This window comes from Sciurus carolinensis, chromosome 8 (genome assembly GCF_902686445.1).
Source record: "Sciurus carolinensis chromosome 8, mSciCar1.2, whole genome shotgun sequence".
Classification (NCBI taxonomy): domain Eukaryota; kingdom Metazoa; phylum Chordata; class Mammalia; order Rodentia; family Sciuridae; genus Sciurus; species Sciurus carolinensis.
Window position 1 is genome coordinate 102,471,301 of NC_062220.1, and position 12,662 is coordinate 102,483,962.

Below are 12,662 nucleotides of genomic sequence, written 5' to 3' on the forward strand. Positions count from 1 at the left end.
GCTGTCTTAAGCAACTTAGTGAAACCCTGTCTCAAAATAAAAAGATTGGGATGTGGCTCAATGGTTAAGTGTCCCTGGGATCAATCCCCAATAGCCCCCCTTCCCCCCCCACACACACACACAAAGGAGCAGCAGCAGAAGAAAGATCAATTTTAAGAGTTTAAGAAAGTCTGGGTTGTTTTTCTCCAGGAGTTACTTGGTTTCAGGATCATGCCCTCCCTCTACTCTTTTGTTTGCTTTTTGTTTTGTGCAGTATAGGATATTGAACCTGGGGTGCTTTATCTCTGAGCTACATCCCTAGGCCTTTTTATTTTTTATTTTGAAACAGAGTCTCAGTAAGTTTCCCAAGCTTACCTTGAACTTGTAATCTACCTGCCTTAGCCTCCTGAGTAGCTGTAATTATAGGCGTGTACCACTGCACCTTACATATGCCTTTTTATTTTATTCTGAGACGTTGTCTTGCTTAGTTTCCCAGGCAGACCTCAAACTTGGAATCCTTCTGCCTTGGCCTTATGAATAGCTGGGAATACAGGTGTGTGCCACCATACCCAGCTTCCTGCCTATTTTTTTTTTTAGCTGCAGATGGACACAATATTTTTTTAATTTATTTTTTTTGTTGTGCTGAGGATTGAACCCAGTGCCTCACATGTGCTAGGCAGGCGTTCTACCACTGAGGTACAATTCCAGCTCCTCCCTCTACTCTTTTTTTTTTTTTTTTTTTTTTTTAAATTTTTTTAGTTAGTTGGACATAGTACCTTTATTTATTTTTATTTGGTGCCTAGGATTTAATCCAGTGTTTTACACATCCTAGGCAAACGCTCTACCACTGAGCTACAACCCAGCCCCCTCCTTCCACTCTTGATGCAGTCTTAGAAGCCATGAGTGTCAGGATTAGACTGAATGGGGACGCTAGTGGTAGAGCAAGTTTATCGTAAAGAATCTTAATTTGGGTTTTATGTAGCAGGAGCAGTTTGCTCTTGGTTCTGCTATGTAAGGGTGAGATATGGTTGGGTTGACTCCTGTCTAGTTTGATGGTGTTTTAGAGGAGCTTTTCCCTTCAGGCCAGGCCTTCAAGCACTGGAGATCAGGGAGAGTTTCAAATGCCATGTGTTTGAGAATGGATGGCTAAGATGTATGGTCCCTGGTCACCTCTGCTTCTAAAACAAGAATTGACAGCCAACGCGTGCAGTTCCTGATCCTGTCTGCTTTGGGAACATGGATAGACATCAAGGTGTGCGGTCTTCCATTATCTGTACCTTCAGGAGGATGGACCAAGGTGCGCTGTCCTTGATCAGTGCTGCTTACAGAATGTAGGGAACTCCCTTGAACCTGATGAAAAAGCTCCATGAAATCAAAAGTACCTGGAAACATCAAGTGCATGCACAGACATCTTCTAGATCCTTTGTCCTTGTACCTGTTAGGGACTGAGTGGGAGGGAGGCAGACCTTTCCTAGTATGTCAATACTTAAGGGGTCTTCTGTTTCCTCTCACAAAAGTAGTAGTTTTTTCTCTGGTGAAAATACTGCCATGGGAGGTAGAAGAAGACAACCTCAGATTCCTCTTCTCCTGTCAACTGGCACATTGAAATTTAACCAGAAAGGTTAATGATGGTTAGAACATTTAAAAATTGTCACTGAGATATAATTCACATAATATAAACGTCACTATTTAAAAGTATACAGTTCAGTGATTTTTAGAATATTCACACAGTGCTGGGCAATCATATCCCCAGTGATTTGATTTTTAAAAGCATTTTATTTGAATACAAAAGTTATGTTCTTATTGTAGAACACTTTTAAATTAATACAGAACTCCTTCACAAAGAGTTTTCAGTGAGAGGCCAGACTGCCCTGGATGGAGCTGCGTATGGTTGTAGCTTTCTAGTTTGTGGCTGGCTGCAGCATAGTTTGCAAGAGTTCTCATTCTCCCATGTCATTCCTAACACTCAGTATTCTCAAGTCTATAATTTTAGCCAATTTTAATAGACATGTGGTGGTATCTCATTGTAGCTTTAATTTGTATTTCCTAAATAATTAATGATGTTTCACATGATTATTCACGTGCTTTATATTTGGGGGCAGAATATACCTGTTTGTATCTTTTGCCTAACTTGTTCTTGGGCTTTTGTTTTTTTACTAAGGTTTGAGAGTTCTTTGTGTATTTTTGGATACAAGTTCATCAAATACATGATCTAAAAATATTTATCAAATATATTTTGCAGTTTGTCTTTTCAGTCTCTTAATAGGGTCTTTGAGAGAACAGAAATTTTATATTGTGAAGAAATATAATATGTAAATTTATTGTTTATGGATAGTGCTTTGGGAGTTATGTCTTAAAAAAGCTTTGCCTAATCCAACAAATAGCATTGTAAACAAAAATTTTCTTCTGTTTTTTTCTAGAAATTTTATAATTTGGGATCTTATATCTTGGATTAGTATCCACTTTTAGTTCAATTTTTGTATAAGATGTGAGATATGAATCCATATTCTTTCTTATTCTTTCTTTTTTTTACTTCTTAGGTGTTTATTCAAAAGTTATTTTAAAAACTGCCAGACATATGCCTTTAATCCTAGCTACTGGGAGGCTGGGATAGTAGGACTACAAGCCTAGGACCAGCCTGACCATCTTAGCAAGACCCTGTCTTTAAAAAAAAAAAAAAAAAAAAAAAGGTGGGGCGGGGGGATTGGAGTTAGTAGCTGAGTGAGAAACTGCCCCTGTGTTCAATGCCTCCTTCTAATTCGTCAAGTACACTCTCCAAAATATACTAATCTTCACATATTTTTTAATGAAAATTTGAGAATATACATAAATTTTGAAAGAATTGTACAATGCACACCCATCATTCCACTCAAACTTCATAATTTAAGTAGTGATACGTTCCCCTTATCACATATATTAGTCCACCTAAGTTTTAATGCATTTCAAAATAGATTGCAAACAGTAGTATATCTCACTCCTAAACCTTAGAGAACACATTTATCAGGACGATTTTTTTTTAATTTTTAAAATTTTATTTGTTCTAATTAGTTGTACATACAGTAGAATTCATTAATACTTTTTGATAGATCATACATAAATGGAATGTAATCTTTCATTTTTCTGATTATACATATTGCAGGATCACATTGATCATGCAGTCATACATGTACAGGAGGTAAAGATATCTTTCACTCTACTATCATTCCTTCCCCCAAACCACTTACCTTCCCTTCACTCTCCTCTATCTAATATAAAGTAACTCTGTTCTTCCCTAGCATCCCCCCTATTGTGAATTAACTTCTGCATATCAGAGAAAACATTCAGCTTTTTTTTTTTTTTTTTGGCTTATTTCACTTAGCATGGTATTCTCAAACTCCATTCATTTACCAGCAAATGCCAGAATTTCATTCTTCTTTAAAGCTGAGTAATATTCCATCATATATATATACACTACATTTTCTTTATCCATTCATCTGTAAAAGGGCCTCTAGTTGATTCCATAGTTTAGCTATTGTGAATTGAGCTACTATAAACATTGATGTGGCTATGTCACTGTAGTAGTTGATTTTAAGTTCTTTAGGTATAAACTGAGGAGTGGGACAACTGGGTCAAATGGTGGTTTCATTTCTAGTTTTCCGAGGAATCTGCATACTGCTTTCCATAACAGTTGCCTCAATTTGCATTCCTACCAGCAATGTATGACTGCACCTTTTTCCCCAGGAAAGGCAATCATGAAATTCATTTAGAAATATAAGAAACCCAGGGTAGCCAAAGCAATCCTTAACAAGAAAAGTGAAGCAGGAGGCATCACAAACTGTACTACAGAGCTATAGTGTGCTCTAGTAAAGTTCCTCTGAATTTTTCAAGACAGTCTAATCAGAGTTCATTGATGAAAGAATCTTAGAAACTGAAAAATGTTTCATCTTTCAATTTTTTTTGCAATGTAATAAAATTTTATGTCTTAGTATGTGATCTCAAAATATTAAAATTCATCTTTGAATAAACTTATAATTCACAGTGTCTATGCAACTTATAGATCAAATCATTTAAACATGAAATAACCAAAAATAGAAGAAATTCAAGGAAACTAGTCAGTTTTTAGTGGCACAGAGGAAATTGAAGCAGATAGTAACACCTGGCTTTCCTCAAGTACTTGTTACCTACCAGACTTTGCTTATGGTTTTAATTTATACTGTTTAGTCTGTACAGTACACCTGTGAAGAATATATATTTCTATCCTCATATTATGGGTGAGAAAACTAAGCACAAAATATTAAGTAACTTGTCAAGGTCACAGAGCTTCAATTTGAATTTTAATCTCTGACCCCACATAGGAATGAGATTATTTCTCTGAGGAACTGCCTTTTATAAAGGATCAGATTCTGGTTTGTATCCAGAGGGCGAGAGGGTGTGACCAAGTGACCCTGGACCCCCAAAGTTTATGCTGAGACCCTGGGATATTGAGGGAGGTGCTCAATCCCATTGGTGTTCCTCAGGTGCTATGTTGGTATGTGCGTATCTGGTACCCTTAAAGAAGAACTGGCAGGGTTTGCAGAGTTATAGACAAGTGGGGCAGGAAGCAGGTACCTTCTTTCTGAGTTCTTCTGTCTCCAGGCCTCAGTACCTGGCCCACAAGACCTGTGTGTATCGTGGAGGAGAACTACATGGTTTGGGGCCTTTGCATCGATAGAATGTGCACTCTGAGAGCAAAGTGAAGGGGTAGAAAATTGGGATCCAAACTCAGAATCCACAATTTTGGGGTAGACAGGGATCCAGGCTGTCCAGAGTCGGGGGAGATGAGTTTGGCCAACTTATAGTAAATATGACTAATTTTGGAGGGCAGCTTTCTGGCCACCTAGGGGAGCAGCAAGGTAACTGTACCTTTTTTGTCTTTAGTCATGGGACATTTTTTTCCGCAACACCAATGCTGGAGCTCCCCCGGGCACTGCCTACCAAAGCCCTCTTTCCCTGAGCCGAGGCTCCCTGGCTACTGTGGCCCACGCACAGTCCCTGGTGGATGCACAACCCAACGTGGACAAGCTTGTGGAAGACCACTTGGCAGTACAGTCTCTCATCAGGGCATATCAGGTGAGCAGGATCTGACCATCCATGTGGGAAAGGATGCAGTGTTTCTTAGGCCTTTGAGTGTTTGTTGTCACTTACTTTTACTTCCTCCAGGTTCTAGGTGCTTTCTTCCTGATTTTGGGTCTTAGGGAGGCAAAAGTCAAATATGCAAGGGAAAGGGAACCAAACTAACCATAGTTAAGCAAGTCTGCTGCCACCTTTAATAACTGCCTCATAATAGCTCCTTATTTCTTTTCATAAATTGGCAAGACATTTTTGGGCAGAGAAACCAAGTCAGTACCTGGGCATTGAAAAGAAGTGCTTCTTACTCTGAAGGAGGCATTGGCTTAAAGGGGCAGTGTTGTTGAGTGGGTTGATGCCCCCTCTCAGTTGCTAAAAACTTAATACTATAAGAAAATAAATCTGTAGAGCTTAGAGACACAAAAGGAGGGAGGAATGGGGAAGAGCAGTGGAGCTCTTATCTGGCATGTTGAGCAGAACTAAGCTTTTCCTCCCATATTTTCTCTGAGCACAGTAGCCAAGGTTCTTGCAGCATCCCCCTCATGTCAGGGAAAGCCCATAAAACTTGATCTATGAATAGTTTTAAGGATAGAAAAGAGACTTTTGAGAGCTCCCTTTGGAGCCCAGGCTTCACTGTCTCTTACATGGCTGCAGCATTAGAAACCAGAGAAATCATGCCCTGAACTTTCCTTTCTGCCCTTGTCTCTGTTTTCTGGAGATGGTGACTCAGATGTATCCTGAAGACTGGTCTAAGGTGTATGTGCATAATAAGGCAGAACAGGGAGGACCCTGAGTCTTCAGGTCCTTCTGGCCTGGAGCACATGTGTGCTGCCTCAGTAAGGAGATGGGCAGGATGCTGTTAATGGCATAGCCCCAACCTCTAAGGTACTGTTCACAGCAGACCTGTCCATAGGTAAGAGGCACACCTGGTCCTTCCTGACCATTACCTGCATATAGTTGGCCTCAGTAACATCTTTACCCTGGTCTTTTAGTGACTTCTCAGGATCTGCTTCCTTCTCAGATTGCTAACAAGACATTTGTGAGTAAAATATCCAAAACTGAAAGAAACTTAAAATTGGAATTGCCTTCTTTTTTTTCTTCCTTTTTCTGTGGTGTTGGGTTTTGAACCCAGAACCTCACATGCTAGGAAAGTGCTCTACTAGCTACATCCTGAACTCCTCCTTTTGTTTTTTGAGCAGTTCAGATCAAATGCTTTAAGTCCGTGTTGTGGGCTTTTTTGTTCTGACTACTGTGTGTGTGCTGACCTGTGTACAGCATCAGGGCCAGTGTCCTCACTCCCCGTGTAGATATAATAAAGGCAAACCTCTTAATAAGATGCCTCTTCTGTACCCTTCTCCAGCTTTATCTAACACCTAAGCATTCATTTCCTCTTCAGGGAAATGTTTATCTTCTACCCTAAGGAAACCTTCACTCTGGGTCAACATTTTCTCAATAATTTTTGTTGAAACCACAGGATCCCACAAAATGATCTTTTTCAGACCGTTCAAGTTTATCATAACCTGAGAAGCTTATTCCTCCGCCCCCGCCCCACCCCTTTTTTTTTTTTTACATAAAAGTGAATTTAGGCACAATAGTGCTTTTAAAGTAAGCTATTCTAAGATTGACTTTTTAAAACTAATTTTGTTTTATGGGTTTATTAGTGCTATGTTCTCCTCTGGGAAAGATTTGCATGAAGTGTAACTCTTTTTACCCCTCCTCACAGCTCACTGGATCTGCTTAATGACTTGCTTGTGTTATTATTCCAGGTCAGGGGTCACCACATTGCAAAACTTGATCCTCTCGGAATTAGTTGTGTAAATTTTGATGATGCTCCAGTAACTGTTTCTTCAAACGTGGGTGAGAATTAATCTGTAAATGCTAATTTTAATGTAATTTTACTTTTTTTTACCCCTTCCCTCTTTTTTTTCTCCTGTCCTTTTGTGTATGTCCTTCCCTCTCATCTTTGGCCCACTCATAGATACGAGGGCATCATGTAGCACAGCTGGACCCCCTGGGGATTTTGGATGCTGATCTGGACTCCTCCGTGCCCGCTGACATTATCTCATCCACAGACAAACTTGGTGAGGGTCTGAGAGCAGTCAGCTGCGTTGCTTGAGCTCCTCTCGCTGTGCCACAGCTTGTGGCAGCCAGGACATCCAGGCAGGAGGGAAAGGCTCTTAAGTTTCCTTCGTTCTGATCACTTGAAATTTATCGGTAATGCAGTCTTAGTGTGTTTTGGGCATGCCATTTTTATCCCATTTTTTTAGCCAGATTGTCCATGTCTCAATCTGGAAAATAAAATCTTCAATGAAAAGGGCTATAGCACAGAGAAAAAAAAACTGGCCCACGTGGGGCAGGTGGATTGGAAGCTGCTTCAGAGAATAGCTCTTTCGGCTTCAACTTTCCATATACCTGTGCAGTGCTGTCTTCCACAAGGCCACTGGTGAGCCTTGCAAGGGAGCTGCTATAATGACCATTCTATTCTGATGCACAGAGGGGGCCTGCCTGTGGCCAGAGGCCACTTGCGTCCCATAGAGTGAATTTTAGAGCAAGGTGTATAGTTGGGGTCTCCGAATTCGTAAATGCTGGTGATCACACCGAGGAAACTTTGGAAGGCGTTCCCACAGCGTCCGGAGGCCAGGTCCTTTGGGAGGTGCATGTGTGGAGCACAGTTGGGTTTTTGTCACAGTTACCAGTTGTGCCCGTCTGCACCCTGTCCTCCTCGAGAGGTGAATGGGTGTTGTGACTGGGCACTCACCTGCAGTTGCTTCCAGAGTTAATCTGCTTTACATCACCATGCTGCTAACCTGTACTAAAGAAATGATGATGTGACTAATTGTGAAATGGCCAGGGTGTTCACAATAGGCACTGTGCATGCTAATGAAATTGATGATCACCTATTTCTAATATTGCTTTTGGGGAGGGAATGGAATTAGCCTTCTTGCAGGCACTCTGTAGAGGGGATGCAGAGAAGTCCCTAAGGCCTGTAGTTGTCCCATGCCCTTAAAGGCATTACTAAGTTGTGTTTGGCATTGATCAAGTAAAGTTAGATTCAAGTAAAGTTGATTCTGGAATCAATGTTAGCAGTTTGTAATTGCTCTTAAAAAACACTCCTGGATAATGTAGGGTTTCCTCTACTTTGTAGTACCAGCTCTTTGGCAGATTTAGGAAGTAATTTAGGAAGTATCTAAGGGAAAAAAAATTTCCCCCGCTCTCACACCGAAACAATCAACATAGGAGACTTCTGTGACCCCAAAAGGTGTGGGGATTTCTCTCCACCACAAGCAGTCAATTGCTTATTTAGTGCTGGCTACCCGGTGGATTTCCTCTCATTTAATTCATTTCTGACACAGTCTACTTGGAGATAGCATCAGATTCCTCAGGTTAAGCACTCAGTTCCCAAGACTGCCCCCACTTCAAACCCAGTTGCAAGTGTGGACCTCCAGAGCTACCAACCAATTGACTACAAATTGAGGTTCCTACAACCTTCTCCTTAGTTTTGGCTAATTTGCTAGAGCAACTCATAGAACTCAGGGGTTTACCAGTTTATTTTAAAGGATATTTTAAAGTATACAAATAAGTAGCCAGAAGAGATTTATAGGCCAAGTTCCATGAGGGTCCTGTGCAGGAGCTTCTGTTCCCCTGGAGTTAGAGCCTTCTACCCTCTTTGCACGTGGATGAGTCTTATTCACCTTCCTCTGAGCTTCCACATGTTCAGCTGTCCAGAAGCTCTTAGCACTCCATCCTTGTGAGTTTTTATAGACTTCATTCAGAAGCATGATCAAAGCATGGACATTCATGTAGAAATGTGATTGGACTAAAAGGGTGTGATCTAGTGCTAATAGACCGAATGGAGAAACACAGCAAGGCCTGTCTGTCCACATTCTTTAGCATTCTTTCTTCTTGAGTATGGGGCATGACCCCTTTTGAAATGGGAGTCATATCATCTGTTATCAGACAAGGTAGGTCAAAGAATTTCTTTATGGCCAACTTTAAAACAGAAAATTCTTCTTCCTTGAGGAAGAATTCCAGTTTATATGACTTGCCTTAGGGAGGAAATTATGAAGCAGGAACAATGGTGAAATAAAAAAATATATATGTATATGTATATATCATAATATCAGAAGAAGTCTAGAGAAACCCTTTGAATCTTAAAGGCTGGTTGGCATGAGTTGAATGAACTCCGTTTCATTATTCAATGGTGAAAACTTTGTGCTCCCAAGAAGTGGACCTCTCTTTATTGTGTTCTCAGGAGATCTTGGAGCTTTTTTCCTTTGCCTCATCCTTGGTATAGAAACCCTCCCTTCCCATCCCTCGGTTCCATCATAGCCTGATGACTCCAAGCCTGTCCAACGCCCTATTCTTGCTGTTCCATCAGTACAGTGGCTTCTTCCAGAACATTCCAGATCATTGGGTCTCCTATAGATGCTTAGGACAGAGTGAGTGCCTGACTGCCAGGCATACTGTTTCCTCATGAAGAGGTTGGGAACCTGCCAGGAGCCCATTCTTGTGAGAGGAGCACCTCCCATAGCATCTTTCAGGGTGGAAACCACAAAATGCTAATTTTCCATATGCAGGAAAACTTTTGAACCAGAGTGGAGCAGGTGGGGGGACCCTATCCTCTCTCCAAATTTGCATTGTCTCAGCTAGTGACATCACAAGTTATCAGTTGTTCAGTATTTTTAAATGGACCTTTTTCAGTGGTTTTCACTCTGCACATTAAAGTTACCTAGGGAGCACTAAAACTATTCCCTGTCCTGTTCAGACTAATTAGATCAAGGCAAGCCTGAGGGGACACCCCAAGGGCTTTAGGCAACCCAGCCTCTCAGTTTCATCTGATTAGTGGCTGAGGCAGGGCCAGAATCTGGGTATCCTGTCTCTGTCATTCTTCTAGGCCATCCTGAGGCTTCAGCTTATACTCTACCATGGGATAATGTTCCAGACAGTTGTGCTCCTTTGAGGTTTGTGGTTCCCAATTATGTCAACAAAGAGATGATGAAGGTGATGATCCAGAGGACTTTATAAACCATGAAGGTAAAATGCACAAGGTGGCTCTGAAATCCTTTGAAGGATCCCTCTCTGGTCAGGATCACTTTGGAACCACTAAGGAAGAGTTAAAACACAGTCCCTATTGTAAATTTGAAATACTATGACTTAAAAATAATAAATTCTTTAATACAAAAGATGGGAATAGTATAAACTTGGTAGATGTTTGATTTCATAGGAAAATTGATCTTGAGTGTTTACCCTCTATGAGTGCAGGTCAGTGTGACCACTTGAAAGTTTGTGGAGCACCTCTGCATCAAGTCTTTGCTCAGTGAACCTGGGCTCTGAAGACATAGTCTCTGGGTTGGATTCCCAGCTCTGCCACTCCTGACTTTGTGACCTTGGGCTAGTTGCTTAATTAACCTCTCTGTGCCTTAGTCTCCTCAGAAGGCAGAAGTGATGGTATCACTTCCTAAGGTTGTTTAAAAAATAAACCTTAGAATAGTGCTGGAATTTATTACCAAGCTCTGTGTATGAGCTATCTGTGCTTAGAACAGTCTTTTTAGATGGGTAGCTGCTTAACTCACTGGTAATGAAATGAACTCAGAAACTGAGAGGTCAGGCAAGGAACCTAGGATCACACAGGAGTTAGTAGTGAAGAAGCTGAGCTGCACCTGAATATAAGAAGCAATGGAGCATCTAATGTAGGAACTTAACAACCAAGAAGTGAGGACTCAGGCACCATTGGGGAGTTTTGGGGCCCAGGAAAACTACAGCAAATTCCACCCCCACTGCTCAGAAAGGGGTGGGATAAGGGGCCACACAGTGAATGTGTGTGACTGGGTCAGGGATCACTTAGTGAGTTGTCTTGGGACCATGCAGTGTGCATGACTGATCAGGAACCATGTTGATTGCATCTTGTATCATGAAACCATGTAATGCAGTGAGCATATGTGACTGGGTCAGGGTCTGTGTGAGAGGTGTCACAGGGCCATGTGGTATGACTGATTAAATTAGGGACTGAGTGCAACATGTCCTGCATGCATGCTTTCCCAGAGCTGGATTTACTCCCATTCCTCTTATTAGCTGCCTTTCCCTGCTTCCTTTGCAAAGTTTCTTCTTCTCTTTGGGAAGACTGAGGCTTACAGCAGCAATCACAACCTGCCCTTTTTTGGCGGGGTGTGGTACCAGGGATTGAACTTGGGGACACTACCACTGAGCCACATCCCCAGCCCAATTTTGTGTTTTATTTAGAGACAGGGTCTCACTGAGTTGCTTAGTGCCTCACTTTTGCTGAGACTGACTTTGAACTCACGATCCTCCTGTCTCAGCTTCCTGAGCCACTGGGATTACAAGTGTGTGCCACTGTGCCCCACTCACAATCTGCCTTTGAATGTGGTTCGTTATGCCCCTGTGGAGCATGTTGTGCATGATGAAGAAAGGAGGATTCCACTCCAGAAGCCCCCTTGATCAGTAGAGCATCCAGTAAAGGTGGTACAAACAGGGCTGTGTCCATCCTGAATTTTTTTAATCAAGTGGAATGTGTTTATTTTGAGTTTTTGACATTTTTAAACCAATTTTGAAAAAACTGGGAGAGCTTAGGGCATAGCATCTAACCTCACTTCTCAGAAATTCCCCAAGTTTCCAAAGTAGCAGAATTAACAGTCACTCTTAGAGTTTCAAGAACCTCAGCAGACTTGGGGCAAGATGGCAAGATTCACCATCAGATAATTGTGTGCACACAGAACTCAATAATTTGTGCCAGGTTGTACTGTGGACCATACTTCCCTTGGGAAAGAGGGCTGCATTCTGATATGAGATGCCTTAACTTCACGTTTCCCATCACCCACCAGGGGAAGTTCTGTAGATTCTCCTCCAGTATCCTCTGTGGGCCCTGTTGAGATAAGTATTGGGCAGCTGAAGGTTGTCTGGTAGGAGGGCTCCTCAGGAGGCTTTTGCCAGCTGTCCTTAGAAGGGCCAGGGTGTCAAGTTAAGAGATGAGTGTATATTGCAAAATGCCAGATTTGGAGTGTTAGGAACGAAAGTTCTAGACAGACCCACAGGTTCATTACCATCTTTGCCATGGTACTGCTTGGTTAGAGACAGATTGACTTGTAGACATGATTATATACTGTGTTGCCTTAGGGTTTGCATTCTATGCTAGTCATCTCTTCTTCGCTCAGTTTGAGGCAGAAATGGGTGGTGTCTTATTCCCATTAATTCTTGCTTTCAGTTTTCTTTATCAAGTGAAGCATTTGAATTAAATTTCCACTTTAAAATGCCATAATTTGTGGTTTCTATGTAATTTTTCCCAGTGACAATAAGATTGAGATTTTCTTTTACTGTGAGACTCAGACATAATTAAACAAGAATCCCAGATAACAAATTCTGTAAGTATATGTGAGGAAAATGAATCTTCTCTCTTTCCTAAAACAGTTTTAGGAAATGATTTTTTTTTCTTTTAATCTTTTTGAGATGGGTTCTTGCTATGTTGTCCATGCTGGCCTTAAACTCTTGATTCTCCTTCCTCAGCCTTTGGAATGACTGAGAATACAGGTGTGGGCCACTGTACCCACCCAGTTTCAGGAAGTAAATTTGAATTAAATATTTAA

The 12,662-nt window shown here is 41.3% G+C and overlaps 1 protein-coding gene across 5 annotated transcripts in view; it reads left to right on the forward strand.

Moving 5' to 3' along the window:
* Ogdh (oxoglutarate dehydrogenase) overlaps window positions 1-12,662 on the forward strand; it is a 78,775-nt gene that overhangs the window by 26,521 nt on the left and 39,592 nt on the right. For 3 of the 5 annotated variants that reach the window (XM_047561675.1, XM_047561678.1, XM_047561676.1), the window contains exons 3-4: window positions 4,876-5,067; window positions 6,831-6,921. In XM_047561675.1, coding sequence (XP_047417631.1) covers window positions 4,876-5,067; window positions 6,831-6,921 — 283 coding nt within the window. Of the gene's footprint in view, window positions 1-4,875; window positions 5,068-6,830; window positions 6,922-7,042; window positions 7,146-12,662 lie in introns of all 5 variants that reach the window. The other 2 variants (XM_047561679.1, XM_047561677.1) reach the window with 1 other exon arrangement.